General features: G+C 49.3%; 1 protein-coding gene and 1 long non-coding RNA gene across 11 annotated transcripts in view; one reads left to right on the top strand and one right to left on the bottom strand.

Moving 5' to 3' along the window:
* The window catches only part of TMEM63A (transmembrane protein 63A), a 36,913-nt gene that overhangs the window by 12,772 nt on the left and 8,182 nt on the right, over positions 1 to 15,959 (top strand). For all 9 annotated transcript variants that reach the window (XR_012433616.1, XR_012433617.1, XR_012433621.1 and 6 more), the window contains 12 exons: positions 1,635 to 1,777; positions 2,514 to 2,565; positions 2,994 to 3,102; positions 3,706 to 3,776; positions 6,796 to 6,876; positions 7,069 to 7,192; positions 7,296 to 7,429; positions 8,675 to 8,812; positions 10,314 to 10,467; positions 12,693 to 12,799; positions 12,971 to 13,057; positions 14,100 to 14,162. Coding sequence is in view for 4 of the 9 variants with exons in the window: in XM_074037472.1 (XP_073893573.1) it covers positions 1,635 to 1,777; positions 2,514 to 2,565; positions 2,994 to 3,102; positions 3,706 to 3,776; positions 6,796 to 6,876; positions 7,069 to 7,192; positions 7,296 to 7,429; positions 8,675 to 8,812; positions 10,314 to 10,467; positions 12,693 to 12,799; positions 12,971 to 13,057; positions 14,100 to 14,162 (1,263 nt within the window). In the remaining 5 variants the exon portion in view is untranslated. The remainder of the gene's footprint in view (positions 1 to 1,634; positions 1,778 to 2,513; positions 2,566 to 2,993; positions 3,103 to 3,705; positions 3,777 to 6,795; positions 6,877 to 7,068; positions 7,193 to 7,295; positions 7,430 to 8,674; positions 8,813 to 10,313; positions 10,468 to 12,692; positions 12,800 to 12,970; positions 13,058 to 14,099; positions 14,163 to 15,959) is intronic.
* LOC107129773 (uncharacterized) lies at positions 11,378 to 14,009 on the bottom strand. 2 transcript variants are annotated; one of them, XR_012433649.1, is made up of 3 exons: positions 13,557 to 14,009; positions 12,955 to 13,077; positions 11,378 to 12,471 (listed from the first exon to the last, which is right to left on the bottom strand). It is a non-coding gene; the product is annotated as an uncharacterized lncRNA (long non-coding RNA). The 2 variants fall into 2 exon arrangements; XR_010585891.2 differs by lacking the exon at positions 13,557 to 14,009 and adding an exon at positions 13,185 to 13,353.

The following is a 15,959-nucleotide window of genomic DNA, read 5'->3' as shown; positions in this document are numbered from 1 at the left end:
AAAAAAGAAAAAAAAAAGAAATATGAAAATGACATCTTAGAATTGATGAAATGTGGTGGTTATAGGATGTTGAGTAAGTCCCTCTTTCTGGACCTCAGTTTCCCCAACTGTAGAAGGAGGCTGAGGATAACATGTGCTCAGGCTAATTCAAAGGAATGAATACATGCGAGAGCATGTTGTAAATAGTCGGTTTGGTAGGAGTTGTTCCCAGGGGCACTGGTAGGAGACAGAGCCCTGTGGCAGACAGTCAGCTCTGGTCTGGAACAGGAGGAAGCAGGAGGTGAGTTAATTTATTTAGAAATGAGAACAATGTAGTTAATTGCAAAGCTTTGTCCTCTAGATAAATAGTAATCATGACTCATATGAACAGGCATATTTCTCAGCATCTGCTGATACCACGTACAGCACTAGGTGTTTGATGCTTATTATCTCTTATGAGCCCCTGTTAAGCCAATGAGGTAGGCAGTGGGCAGTTTCCTTGCTTGAGGTCAGAGGCAGGTAAGCTGCGTGACCTGCTTACCTCTCAGGTGGAGGCTGGATTGCATTGTGGTCTGACTGTAAAGCCCACGCTGACATCTTTCAGATCTGCCTTTCTACGATGCAGCCCTTGCCTCCCTGAGCTCTTCCCAAAGCACTGCTTTCCCAGCCTAGAAGCAGTGCCTTCAGGGAGTGGGAAAGAGCAGAGTGCCCTGCCCCTTCTCCCTCTGTAGCACAGAAGTCTAGCTTGTGTGAACCTGGAATTTTCTGAGTCCCCAGTGGACCCAGAGCCTCCAAGTGTAGCACTCCAGGGGTGGGAAAGGATGGAGCAAGTCACCTCCCCATCTCTGGGGACACAGGGAGGAGGCCAGGGTGGTAGGATAGACTGGGACTCTTGGCTCTACCTCAGGTCTCCACTTGAGGGGGAGACAGGAAACAGGTGGGGGCCTGGGCATATTCCCAACTTTATTCTTTTTTTTTTTTTTTTTCTTTTTTGAGATGGAATCTCACTCTGTCACCCAGGCTGGAGTGCAGTAGCGGGATCTCAGCTCACTGCAACCTCCACCTCCCAGGTTCAAGCAATTCTCCTGCCTCAGCCTCCTGAGTTGCTGGGATTATAGGTGTGCACCACCACACTTGGCTAATTATTATTATTATTATTATTTTGTATTTTTAGTAGAGACAGAGTTTCACCATGTTGGCCAGGCTGGTCTTGAACTCCTAACCTCAGGTGATCCACCTGCCTCAGCAAAGTGCTGGGATTACAGGCGTGAGCCACTGCACCCAGCCCTAACTTTATTCTGAATGTGATTCCTTAGAAGCAGGACAGGGCTGAGAGATGACTGTATTTATGTACCTTTCCCACACACGTAACTTGGGCACAAATGTTTCTAGCAACATCAGATGGAGTGCTGGTGTTCCTTTACCTCAAGTATGGTACAGGGGCTAAGATGGTGGGCTCTGGAATTTATATCATGTGAGATCCTGAAAGTTATGCAAATTTCCTGTGCCTTTATTTCCTTATATGTGAACAAAAATATGGGGATAACAATCAAACCATCTCATAAGATTGTGGTGAGGATGATATGAGACGCTTCATGCAGAGCCGTGAGGCCTGTTCCCGCTGCTCATTAAGATTCCACATGTGTCTTGGCCAGTGATGACCAGATCCTGGAATGGTGTGGGGAGGACGCCATCCACTACCTGTCCTTCCAGAGGCACATCATCTTCCTGCTGGTGGTGGTCAGCTTTTTGTCCCTATGTGTCATCCTGCCCGTCAACCTCTCAGGCGACTTGCTGGGTAATGACCATCCTCACCCTTGTCTATGTTGTAATGGGGCAGAGTGGCAGTCCTAGGGAAAGGGCTCACTGTGGTAGACCAGAACCCCAGGAATCCTGCTCCAGTTCAGATGTAAGGTGGTCTCCGGGTGACTCTCTGAACATTTCCCTCTGATTAAAGATCTGGAGAATAATCTACCACAAACCTAGGCTAAAACTGGGGCCCCAATATCAATGTCTGGTTCTATTTAAATAGGGGAAAAAGCCTCCCAAGATTTACAGAATCAGGGGCTGTTAGAGAGTCTTTTATACTTTCCTGCCCTCACCCAAATTAGGAGGTCACAATTAATGGACCCAGAAGATATCCATGATACTTAATTAAACTCAGGGTGTGGCATTATATCTAAGGGCAACTGCAAGAATCTACCTTACAAAATGCTACCATGAATCCACTTAGGATACCCAGTGGTTCCCAAGGTTGGTTTTGTAACAACGTAGGATGTTTGTAGTTTTCTCAAAACAAAATGAATTCACATTTTGCCTTTACCTGCAATGGAAGGTTGAGAAGTTATCAGGGAACATGTTGGTGTCAAGCAGAGGCCTTGATGGTGTAGCTCTGGAAAGACCAGTCAGGCGTTCTCTGCCTGCTGGTCCAGACATGCTCCTCCTCCCCAGAGCTCCACAAACCCAGGCTGATTGGTTACACCCCCTTCTGCTTCCCCACATGACTGGAACTAAGTATCTGTGCTTCTCTGCAGACAAAGACCCGTACAGTTTTGGGAGGACGACAATAGCAAACCTGCAGACTGAGTGAGTATGGAGCCTGTGGGGATAGGTGTCGATGGGTGAGACCAAGGAGAAGGCAGGTCAGGAGCCCGGGGCAGGCCAAAGGTACTCCAAAGGGAGCCGGCTGGTTCTGAAGGCCCCTTGCAGCTAGTGTGTTGTTGAGCTGTGGGCATGAACACGCTACAGGCAGGCACTGTTTTGCCAGGGTTTTAAGAAACATGGAGGGTCCTGTGGATCTGGAGTTCATTTGTCAGAACAGGAACAGGGACCCCTCTGAAGTGTTCACTGTGGGCTGAGGGGCATTGGCCACACAGCCTCTGTGGGAGGCATCTCTTGCAATGAAGCTGTTGGTCCTCAGTTCAGTGCCCACTGAGGGTAACCAGGCCCCAGCTCTGCATCCCCAGCTCCCTGCCTGGGATCCCAGCTCTGATGGCAGGCGGTTTCCCCCTCAGCAATGACCTCATTTGGCTGCATACCATCTTTGCCGTCATTTACCTCTTCCTCACCGTGGGCTTCATGCGGCACCACACTCAGTCCATTAAGTACAAAGAAGAGAACCTGGTGAGTGAGATGGGGCTTGGGGACATGTGCTGGGAGGAACTCAGGTGGGAGCTGGAGTGGAGGGGCCTCCTAGGCTCTGCTGCAGGCCCTGACCACAATGAGCTCTGGGAAGGCCTCAGGAGCCCGGCTTGCTTATTCTTGCTCACACTTGGCATCATCTTTAAAAAAACAATTTCCTGGTGGATTGTTTCAAGATTTGGACAGTTACTGGTGCTAAGTAAAGAAGTTTGGGTTGAGAGCAGCCCTTTCTCTTTACCACCCACAGCTTCACAGGGGAGGGGCGCTTCTGTGGCTTGGTTCCAGGCCTGGGTCCTCCTCTGATCTGCTTTGTGACCGCATGTGAGTCACTTCGCCTCTTTCTCAGTCTCCTGCTATGTAAAGAAGGCTCATAGAGTTGCTTTGGAAGTGGATTCTTTGTAGAGCCTGGAAGAAGATGATGTGTAATGACATGCTTTGGGGCTCCCCTGGCCACAGAAGGAGAAAACTGGAGCCTTCTAATTTCCTGTTGTTTACTTTCCAGAGGCTGGAGTGGGGTAGGAAACCTGAGCATACCTGCACACTGGCTTGTGAGTGACTTCTATCCCTACTGTGTTTCCTGGACAGGTGAGGCGGACCCTGTTCATCACAGGACTCCCCAGAGATGCCAGGAAGGAGACTGTGGAGAGCCACTTCCGGTAAGCAGGCGGGGTGGGAGGAGAGCTGAGCCCCCTCCACGTAGGACCAGCACAGCCCCACCCACAGGGCAAGCGCCTTAGGTGAGCGCCTGCTGTCTCTCGCTTGGGTATCCAGATGAGATCTGAGAAGGACCTGGCCCTGCTACAGTGTATGGAGTGGCTCCAGTGTGCCAGCCCTGCTGGTGCTGTGCAATGAATGGCGCCGTGGTGGCCTATCCTCTTCAAGCAGCCTGTGCACAGTGTCCAGAGCACAGACCAGGATGTAGGTGCAAATAAACATCTTGAGAGCATACGGGGGAACAAAAAGTATTCACCCCGGGGTTCTTAGCATCACCTTTGCAGAATAAGAGATGTGAGTTGAGCATTTGTACAGACCCACAGGGCTAGGGTCTCACAGGTGGAAGGACCTCAGGGCCATCTCTGCGTTTGCTGGTTTGTCCGCCCACGCAGTGGGTGTCTGTTGAGTGAGCACTGTGTCTGAGTCCAGGCTCTCCCTGGTAGAACCACCTTTCCAGCGGCTCCCTTTGAGGATCTGCAGCACCAATTCCTGCAGATGGAGGCTGGAGGAAAGGCTTTCCTGTGAGGAGATTACGTGTGCAGCCAGGGATGCGGGGGAAGGCCCAGAGCATCAGGAAAGGTGGAGGTGGGGTGCGGGGGCAGGGTAAGCAGGCCGGGAAGGCTCCCAGGACCCCAGGCTGGAGGACCTGAAGGCTGGGCTTAGGAGCTGACATTTTATTCTTTCTTCATTCCTTTTTTTATTATCTTATTTTTTTAGAGACAGGGTTGTGCTCTGTTGCCCAGGCTAGAGTGCAGTAGTGCAGTCATAGCTCATTGCAGCCTCAAATCCTGGACTCAAGGGATCTTCCTGCCTCAGCCTCCCAAGTAGCTGGGACTGCAGACACATGCCACCACATGCAGCTAAGTTTTAAATTTTTAGTGGAGATAGAGTCTTGCTATGTTGCCCAGGCTGGTCTCGAATTGCAGGGCTCAAGTGATCCTCCTGCCTTGCCCTCCCAAAGTGCTGGGATTACAGGCGTGAGCCACCATGTCCGGCCTCTCTTCATTCCTTATCAATTCAGCAGCCACTAATTTGTTGCATGGACTAGGAGCTGGCTACACTTTAACTTTGCGCTATTTATGAAGAAAGCACTTGCTAAGGAAATTACTAGACAGAATTGTAAATTGAATGTGTAAAATTAGAACAACTTCTTTAGAAACGAAGTATTTTAGAAATATTTACTAATATGTAAATACTCCATACCAGAATCATTTTTCTCCATTTCTTTGAAGCAACTCCTCAAAGTTGCCTGCTAGGCAACACCTGGAAACAGTAATTCCACTTAATGTATAACTTTGAAGAGAAAAAAAAAGTCTCCTCATTCTCATACAAACATTGCATGACTCATGCTTTCCTCTATTTTAGGAGGCCTTTTTAGTGAATGCTGTTGCAATCCGTGGGGATTGATGTGTGAATTTGCCTTTCAAGCAGGGATGCTTAAATTGCAGTTTTCTTCCTCACAGCTGTTATTGAGACCAGAAATTGTCCTACTGTTTAATTTCATGATTGACATACCTATGGGCGCTCTCTGTCACTAAAATGTAAGCACATCCAGGCCCTGTTACCAGCACCTAGAACAGTGCCTGGCAGGTGGTAGGTGCGGATTTACATGGTTCTGGAATCCCCTGGAATTGTATGTATAATTTTGCGTGTACGGTGAGGGGGTATTGCATGGTGGCCACGAGCATTGATCTTGGAGCCAGGTTGCCTATATTCACCTCCTGGCTCAGACACTTACTAGCTGTGTGATCTTGGGTGCAAGCCACTTACCTCTGTGGGCCTCAGTTTACTCATCTGTAAAATGGGGACAAAACCTCACAGGTTATAATGAGGATTATATAAATCAATATATGTAACAATACGTGGTCAATAGTGAGTATGTATTTTGCTGGTTCTTTTTTTTTTGAGACAGAGTCTCACTCTGTTGCCCAGGCTGGAGTGGGGCAGTCTTGCTCACTGCAACCTCCGCCTCCCAGGTTCAAGCAATTCTCGTGCCCCAGCCTCCCGAGTAGCTGGATTACAGGTGTGCACCACCACACCTGGCTAATTTTTGTATTTTTAGTAGAGGTGGGGTTTCACCACATTGGCCAGACTGGTCTCAAACTCCTGACCTCAAGTGATCCACCCGTCTCAGCCTCCCAAAGTGCTGGGATTACAGGCATTAGCCACCGCACCCGGCCTTGCTGGTTGTTAATATGTGTGTAGACATTTTACTGAAGGTCCTTTGCTTTCATTAGACTTTCTGAAAGGTCTGTGACCTTAAAAAAGCCTACCTGAATAGGATTTCAGTGAGGGCTCAAGGTAGATACTGACCTAGCACAAACAATAAATCTATTCCTTTGGGTCTTCAGAGGGGATAGTGATATGTTCATTTTTCCCTGGGAGAAGTGCCAGCTGATTGCAAGCCAAGTGGGTATAAACTTGTCAGTTCCAGGCAGTTAGCTTAAACTACTAAAAAAGGCTAGTGGGGTGCGGTGACTCATGCTTATAATCCCAGCACTTTGGGAGGGTGAGACAGGAGGAGTGCTTGAGGCCAGGAGTTCAAAATCAGCCTGGGCAACACAGCGAGACCCCGTCTCTACAAAAAAAAAAAAAAAAAAATCAGCCTGGTGGCATGTGCCTGTAGTCCCAGCTACTCGGGAGGCTGAGGTGGGGCGACTGATTGAGCCCAGAAGGTTGAGGCTTCAGTGAGCCTTGATTGTGCCACTGTACTGCAGCCTGGGTGACAGAGTGAGACCCTGTCTCTAAACAAAACAAAACAAAACAAAAGCCCTCTTTGTATTAAATTTCAAAATTTCCCCCTTTTGGAGGATAAAAGACAGAAGAGAGGTCTCTGCTGGCACAGAAACCAGCAGCGAGATCACTCTGCCTTCCTTTCCCTTGGATTCGTGGGCATGTCTCCTGCTTAGGGTGTTTTCTTATCCAATGGCATCTTTTGCCTCCTTCTCTCCCTGGCCACAGGGATGCGTACCCCACGTGTGAGGTGGTTGATGTCCAGCTGTGCTACAACGTGGCCAAACTGATCTACCTGTGCAAGGAGAGGTGAGTGGCGGGCGGGCTTTGCGAGATGCCCACTCCCTCCTTGCTGGCCTTGCATCCCCCAGCTAAGAGGGGAGGAGGGAAGCCCTGGACTCCTCCTTCTCCCCTAGCAACCGATGGTTGAACTGTGGGTGTGGGGGTCTCTGCCACAGGATTCTGAATCTAAAGTTTGTGCCCCTGCTCCCACCCCTACAGAAAGAAGACTGAGAAGAGCCTGACCTATTACACGAACCTGCAGGTGAAGACAGGCCAGCGGACCCTCATCAACCCCAAGCCCTGTGGCCAGTTTTGCTGCTGCGAAGTGCTGGGCTGTGAGTGGGTAAGGGCCCCACTCCCCGGCTGGAAGCGCAGGCATTGGCTTGGGGGGGCCCCAGACAGCTGCTTGGGGCCACATCCTCCCAATGGGATGTGTCTTCTGGCAGGAAGACGCCATCTCTTACTATACGCGGATGAAGGACAGGCTGCTGGAGAGGATCACCGAGGAAGAATGCCACGTCCAGGACCAGCCCCTGGGAATGGCCTTTGTCACCTTCCAGGAGAAGTCCATGGCCACCTAGTGAGTGTGGGCACATCCCAGACCCCTTCTTGGATGACTCCCTGTTCCCCTCCAGATAACTGACTGTCCCTCTTGGGCAGAGATGGTACTGCTGACCCACCATCCCTGGGATTTATCTGTGGTGTTTCCTTCTCCTCCCTCAGCCACCCACACTCACTTTCGGCCAGCCCAGCCCATGTTTGTGTGACAGGTGGTGGGGGTGTGGGCAGCAGCCATGGAGTGGGTGATTCTGGCCAACCCCCTCAAGCTGATGTGGCTTGGCCCCACTGCCAGGCTCTTCCCTGCTGCCCTGGACCCATCCTGTTGGCTTCATGTGCCAGCCTTCCCCGACGGGAGATGGAGGCACCCTCCTTTCAGACATCTGCTCTGGACCACAGATCCTTCTGTCTGTGGCTCCCCACCTTCCCACAAACGCAAAGCTGTGGGAAAGACCCCTGAGGCACGCTGGGGCGCTCACTGCTGTCGGAAGCTCGACCCTGGGGAGTGGCTTTTCACAGTGGCCCGTTGCATGGGACTCTAGGCTCTCATGCCTGTGGTCTCAGTGTCATCTCGCCTTAGGAGCAGCAGGGGGTGGGTTGGAAGAGGGGTGCCGAAAGGAGGTGTCCAGCCACTGCCCCTCCCCCTGCCTTCTCTGCCCCGGGCATTGTGACACTGGGAATGGACTCACACAGGACTTCCTGCCTCCCTGCAGACACTGGGGCAGGAGGAAAGGGGAAGGCATCTGAGGCAGGAGTAGAGGGGCTGCTGGGCTCCTTATGGGAAGTTAAAGGAGGAAAAGCTGTGACCTGTTGAGATGGTGAGGGTTGAGGTGGGAGCCTTGAGGAGGGAAGCTTGGGAATAGGCAGTGTATAACGCGGTCTATTGCTACCTTTGGGCCTGGGGAAAAAGTGACAGAATGAAAAGGTGAGCCACTGGCTTGGCAGTAGCATTGATCAGAGCTCCAGCTTAACAGGCAGGGTGGAGGGGGATGGCCCTATGGAAGAGCACTGTGTTGGGATGTGTTGCCCTCAGTTTCCTTATCTGTAAAATGGGAATAGTACTCCCTTTCTTGCTGGTGGTTGCGAGGATTAAACAAAATTCTCCACACAGTGTGCTAGCATGGCGCCTCTTACATAGCATTACTCATAATACACTAATCACAACAAAGCAAAGGTCCTGTGTCACTGCTTGCCACTCCTACTCAGTCCTCACTTGCCACGGTAACCTGAGTAGCCTGGGCCTGGCTGTTTCTACATTTCCTTGCAGCATCCTGAAAGATTTCAATGCCTGCAAGTGTCAGAGCCTTCAGTGCAAAGGTGAGCCCCAGCCGTCCTCCCATAGCAGAGAGCTCTGTACCTCCAAGTGGACAGTCACCTTTGCCGCTGACCCTGAGGACATCTGCTGGTGAGCTCCTAGACCAGGGAGAGGTGGGAAAGAGGCCTGGGTTCCTGGTGGGAGCTGCCTATCACCTGGAGCACAGGTGTGACCTGGCAGTCAATGGAGATCTCCACACATCTGCAACTCTCTGGGCCATGATGCTGTGATGTGCTCAGTGTGGCCCAACTGGGGTATCTGCCCAGCCCTTCCCTCCAGTGTTCCTCCCTAGCATTCAAGTGCTACCCAGCAGAAATATAATGCCAACTCTGAATGTAATTTTAAATTTCCTAATAGCCATGCTAAAAAGGTAAAAAGAAACAGTGGAAATTAATTTTAATAATTTATCTCACCCAATATATTCAAACTGTTATTTCAACATGCAATCAATTTTTGAAAAATGTGAGATGTTTTACATTCTCTTTTTCACACTTAGTCTTCAAAATCTGGTGTGTATTTTACACTTCTAGCACCTCTCAATTCATACCAGCCACATTTCAAATGCTCAGTAGCCACATGCAGCTTGTGCAGTCTTACTTAGGTCCAGTGTCAGCCTGGAGCTGTGCTGGTGAGCTGAGCTGTGTCCATGGGGGCCATGGTGAGCCTCCAGTGCTGTGCTGAGGGTAAGGGAACCCAGTGCAAGACCCAGCGCAGCTGCCTGTCCAGCTCTGCCTCAGCTCCTTGCACGGAATGAGCTTGAGTTGCTCCTCTCTGCTCGGTTCTAGTTCTGCCTTCAACAGTTTTGCTCTTTGGTTCACAGGGCTTCCTAAACTCAGGATTGCTTTGTGGGTCTGTTCTTTGGGATGAGAGGCCAGGGCAGGTGCAAGCTATGCCTTTGCTCCTTTGTCCCTGCCTCCCTCATCCCTGCACCCCAGCCATAGCCCCCTTGAGAAGAATGTGTCATTAGTCACAAAGCATTGCAGATGTGTCTAAGAAATGCTATGCTGGGGCTGGGCATGGTGGCTCACACCTGTAATCCTAGCACTTTGAGAGGCTGAGGTGGGCGGACTGCCTGAGCTCAGGAGTTCAATACCACTCTGGGTCACATGGTGAAACCCTGTCTTTACTAAAAATACAAAATAATTAGCTGGGTGTGGTGGTACATGCCTGTAGTCCCAGCTACATGGGAGACTGAGCAGGAGAATTGCTTGAACCTGGGAGGCAGAGGTTGCAGTGAGCCGAGATCACACCACTGCACTCTAGCCTGGATGACTGAGCGAGACTCTGTCTCCAGAAAAAAAAAAAAAAAAAAAAGAAGGCCTTGTTTGGCCTGCTTGGGTGCTCATGCCATCTCTTTGGGTAGGTTCTGGCCCCCACACTCTAGCTGGGGAGCCACATCTGAGAGAATAACCTTTGTTCCCTCTGAGCTCTCGGGGACCTAAGACTTGGCCTTTCTGTAGTTCAAGGTCAGTGCGGAGAACTTGCCCCCAGGCTAGTCTCTTGGTCTGCTTAAATCTGACCTTCTGACCCACCTAAGCCACGAGCACTGGGAGACAAGCCTGGAGACCTGTGTCCCCTCTCCCCCCTGCAGGAAGAACCTCTCTATCCAGGGCCTCCGCTGGTGGCTACAGTGGCTGGGCATCAACTTCACCCTCTTCCTGGGGCTGTTTTTCCTGACCACACCCTCCATCATCCTGTCCACCATGGACAAGTTTAATGTCACCAAACCCATCCATGCGCTGAATGTGAGTAACTGTTCTGCAAGGCCCCTCCCAGGAGAGCTGGTGAGAAGAGGGCTTAGTGGGTGGGGAAGGAATGGGGACAAGAGTGGGGTGTATGCGGGAAACTAAACCAGGGGGTCATGTCGCTCAGCTCACATCCTTGCTTTTAAGCCCTGAGCAGGCATGGCCATGTTTATTTCAATGTCTTTATAGTAATGCCATACACACACACACACACACACACACACATTATATGTATATATATACACACACACATGCATACATATATATTTTAATAGACTGTATCTAAATACTCAATGGTGGGGACCATTTGAGTTGAATGAGGTCTATTCAGTTTGGTAGAAATTAAGCATCCATTAAAAATTGTGTAGATTTTGTGGCACCCATGCAGGGCTCCTGACAGAAGCAGGGATGTACTATTGAGGCATGTCTATCATGGACACTACGGGGAGTGGCCAGGAAGGAAGGAAAAGAGCTTCGTTGATTGGAGGTGGCAGGATCACAAATTATTTCTTTTACATTTTAGTTGCTAATGACCTTGTTATAAAACTATTCTGGGGCCAGGCACGGTAGCTCACGCCTGTAATCCCAGCACTTTGGGAAGCCAAGGCAGGCGGATCACCTGAGGTCAGGAGTTCAAGACTAGCCTGGCCAACATGGCAAAACCCCGTCTCTACTAAAAAATACAAAAATTAGCCAGGTGTGTTGGTGGGCGCCTGTAATCCCAGATACTCAGGAGGCTGAGTATCTCCCAGATACTCAGGAGGCTGAGTATCTCCCAGATACTCAGGAGAATTGCTTGAACCGGGAGGTGGAGGTTGCAGTGAGCCGAGATTACACCACTGCACCCCAGCCTGGGCAACAAGAGCGAAATGCCATCTAAAGAAAACAACAACAACAACAACAACAAAAAACAACAAAAACTATTTATTCTGTATAGGTAATGAATGATTTTCAAAAATCTTACATGAGTCAATGAGATAACAGCCAAACACTCAACTGGCATTTACTCAAAAAGCTATTGGTTTCTCATGATTAACTTTGCCAAGCCATCTCCCTAAATTGTTTTTCTTTTTAAATTTCACTTTGCATTTGGTTACTTATTCTCTGGGAAAGCATACTGGGCAGGAGGGCCTCCTTGTCCTCACTTTGCCATTCTCCCCATCTGATGAATTCTGAACCTCAGTTTTTCATCCAAGGACTGGAGTTAAAACACCTGCCCTATTATACAGGACACGAGGCTGTTGTCATGATAATCAGTGAGCTGATGTGTGGTTGAAGCTCTTATCTGACTCCATAAATAGTTTAAAACTACCTAAGTATAAATTCAGCAGTTTTGTTTAAGATTTGAAGCAGGTATTATAAACATGCATTCCTTTGCCAATCTTTTAATAGAGGGACAGGCCTATTCTTTTGAGGATGGATCTGCTGTTAAGAGCTCCCCTTTGTCTATTTTACATCAACCACTCCTTATTTCATTGTTTTGTGATTCCAGTGTTGCCTTCTTTAAAGTAAATGAAGAATTTAGATATTTGCAGAGCCATTCTGAATATAGAAACTTCCTAGATCGCATATCCCTTGATCTTTTATCGTTAATTTACTCTCATCTAATTAACAGCGTTTTTTTTTTTTTTTTTAGAAATTGACTTTTATCAAGTCTTTCCAAAGTATCCAACTTAGTTTTCAAAGAAAATTTCTCTCTATTTTTATGTTCATCTAATAAGTGACAGTAATAAGTCAATCAGCTCATGTAATAACAGTAACAAACAGCAGGATTGTGGACACACACAGTAGAGTCCTGATATGCTGCAGCTGGACCAGTGGGAGCTGAGCAGGCAGGGCATCCCCTGCCCGCCCCACGCCCCCAGCCAGGACTCCAGGCCTTCAGTGTTCAGTCTTCCCATGGCATCAGTCATTTGTTTTGTATAGGGAGCAGAGAAGGTTATTTAATCTGTTTAGTCAGGTAAGTGGCGTTTACTTGTATGTGAAATTGCTTTCTTTGCTGTGCTGTGAGGAGGTATACAAATATAAGGTGCTGTTACTGATTATTCAGCCAACATTTATGGACTACCAGCTCTGTACCTGGCACAGTGTTGGTTCTGGGGGTCAGAGATGACAAACTCCTACCCCAGGAGTCCACTGAGCGACCGTGCCAATAGGTCATGGCCTCAGAGCCGTGTGGCCCACGGCCCCTGTGACTCTCTCTCTGCTGTGGACCTTTCTCCTAGAACCCGATCATCAGCCAGTTCTTCCCCACCCTCCTGCTCTGGTCCTTCTCGGCTCTGCTCCCCTCCATCGTCTACTACTCTACACTGCTGGAGTCTCACTGGACCAAGTGAGTACCTGGGAGTCCTGAGGCCCTGCCCCTAAGACGTATTTGTCTGACCGCTCCCTTGTCCACACCCTGTCCCCCAACTGCTCAGCCAATGGGCACATGGCAGGGGCCTCACTGGGGGCACCTGGAGCATCTGGGGGACTGTGAGTACTCACCTTTGACTTCCTGCAGGTCAGGGGAAAACCAGATCGTGATGACCAAAGTCTACATATTCTTGATCTTCATGGTGCTGATCCTGCCCTCCCTGGGTCTCACCAGGTATATGCCACCACCTCCTGCTGTAAATTCAGAATAAGAGTCACATCAGGAGAGCACTGTCCCCAGGAGAATGCAAATGGTTTGGTAGCAGAAGCAAACCTCTAACAATATCTAAGTGTGTCGCAACCTCTTGGCGTGCAGTAGGGCTGGGTCATTGATTCTTCTGGCAATATGATTGTTCTTCTTTAAAAAAGAAAATAACACCATATTGGTCAGGCTGGTCTCGAGCTCCTGACTCAGGTGATCCACCCGCGTTGGCCTCCCAAAGTGCTGGGCTTACAGGCGTGAGACTCTGTCTAAAAAAAACCAAAAAACAAAAAAGAAAGAAAAGAAAAGAAAAAACAGCTTGAAAATTTTGTGGCCAGGCACGGTGGCTTATGCCTGTAATCCTAGCATTTTAGGAGGCCGAGGTGGGCAGATCGCTTGAGTCCAGGAGTTCCAGCCTGGGCAATATGGCGAAACCCCGTCTCTACAAAAGAAAAAAGAAAATGAAACTTACCAAGGACCTTCCACTTAGGGAGGGCCTCATTATGGCTTTGTTTATCTCAAGGAAGGAAGTTTCTGGTTTTTTTGTTGTTGTTGTTGTTGAGACAGAGTCTCGCTCTGTCGCCCGGGCTGGAGTGCAGTGGCCGGATCTCAGCTCACTGCAAGCTCCGCCTCCCGGGTTTACGCCATTCTCCTGCCTCAGCCTCCCGTGTAGCTGGGACTACAGGCGCCTGCCACCTCGCCCGGCTAATTTTTTGTATTTTTAGTAGAGACGGGGTTTCACCGTGTTAGCCAGGATGGTCTCGATCTCCTGACCTCGTGATCCGCCCGTCTCGGCCTCCCAAAGTGCTAGGATTACAGGCTTGAGCCACCGCGCCCGGCCAGGAAGTTTCTGTTAAAGCAGACTGTGACAGGTCATGCTGCAGTAATGCATCGTTGAGAACAAAAGTCGATCTCGGGCTTTGGCCTGTTTTTAGAGCAAAAGAAAATGAAAGCATATGTAGTGACAATATGGAATGCTGGAAATAAACTCTTAGGGGGTTCCTTTGTTTTTCAGTCTAGACTTTTTCTTCCGGTGGCTTTTTGACAAAACTTCCTCGAAGGCTTCCATCAGGTTGGAGTGAGTATTGCCAAGTTGAGTTTTGGAGCCATGGCTCTGGGTGAGAGTCCCACAGGGGCTAGGGCTGCAGTGGGGTGGGTAAGGATGCTCATAGCCTATGCTTCCGAACAGGCATCTTTCTCCCCAGACAGCAGGGCTTGGGGCCTCACCTCCACCCTGCCAGGTTCCTGGTAGACACCGTGGGAGCTGACCCACTTTGTGCTATGCTTGCAGAAATGTGGTTAATTTTTTAGGCCAGAACTCAATTAGCAGCTGTCTCATTCATTCTTTGAAACTTACTGAGCACAGAGCCACATGGGGAGAAGGAATTGCTGGGTCTCAGTGGTGCCAGGGAGTGGGGAAAGGAGAATAATAATTAAACATGGCAACCGGGATGCCTCTGGGCTCTGGGGATTATTTTTGCCAGAATAGAATTAAACTTACTGCCGATGTATCCTTGTTAGTATTTTAAACTTACACCATGCCACTTAACAGTAATAGCTATTGTTTAAGAAGGCACTACGCTAAATGCTTTATGCATCTTTTTCTTACTGAATCTTTACAATGAGCTATGAGGAAGATACTATTATTCTCTCCATTTTACAGATGAGGAGACTGAGGTTCGGGGATGTTGAATAACTTGCCCAAGTCTACCCAGCCAGTTAAGGAACAGAGCTGGGATTCAACCCCAGCCCCTACAGACTATACGTTAGGTCTTAATATAGGCCCAGAGGCTTGGCATTGACTTTCCTAAAAGAATGTGCTTACCTGTAAGGATGGGGTGAGTTATTTTAAATGAGTTCTTGCTGAGTAAGCTGATGAGTTGGGAGCTGGCAGCTATGACAGACACACATACATACAACCAGCAATAGTCTAAGTTGACAGTGACTTTCAGATTGACAAATCCAGTGACCAACTCAATTCTCATCTTATGATCTATCAGCGACATCTGACACATTTATCCAAGCCTTCCTTCTCGAAGCTCTGCCTTGGCTGTCTCATCCGGCGGCATCCTCTTGTCACCCTCCTTGGTGGGTTCTTTCCCATCTCCCCAACTCTAGATTTTGGCTGCCTGAAGGCTCAGCCCCCAGTTCTGGGTCCACACTGCCTCTCTAGGTGACTTCAGCTGAACCCATGGCTTCCATGCCATGAGACTGCTCCTGAATTAACTTATGCGGACAACATCCACATTTATGCCTCTAGCCTGCACCTCCAGGCTGATAACCCAACTGCCCACCTCAAATTCCAGCTGGAGTTTTACTGGGTACCACGGATGTTACCTGCCCAAAACCAGACTCCTGACTTTTACCCTCAAATCTGCTACTCTATAACTTTCCCCATTCCATATTGTTTTTCTAACTGTTTTGGCAAAAAACCTCAAAGTTCACCTTGTTTCCTTTCTATCCCTCCCATGCCATACCCAGCCTATCAGCAAATCCTGACAGCTCTCTCTCTAGAGTAGATCCAGAATCCCTCCATATCTCACCACCTCCATCACAACTGCCCTCGCCCCACATGGGGATCACACAGCGGCCATCTGCGTAGTCTTCCTGACCCCATCGGAACAGATCCCTTGCCCTGGGTCTGCCCCCAGCCCCTTTCAGCCTTGTCTTCTGCCTTCCCCCAGCCCACTGCTGTCCAGCCCCACCTGCCCTTTTGTTCTTCCTGGATGTGCAGCAGACGAGGGCATCCTCAGGCATCTTATATGTTGTTCCCTTTCCCTGGAATCCTGTCTTCCCAGGTTTTGGGATGACTTGCTCCTTCACTTCTTCACATCTCTGCACGAGTATCACCTTGTTAGAAAGGCTCCTCTAACCC

Source organism: Macaca fascicularis, chromosome 1, assembly GCF_037993035.2.
Source record: "Macaca fascicularis isolate 582-1 chromosome 1, T2T-MFA8v1.1".
NCBI lineage: Eukaryota > Metazoa > Chordata > Mammalia > Primates > Cercopithecidae > Macaca > Macaca fascicularis.
The sequence above is the reverse complement of the archived record's forward strand: the minus strand, read 5'-3'. Positions and strand labels throughout refer to the sequence as shown.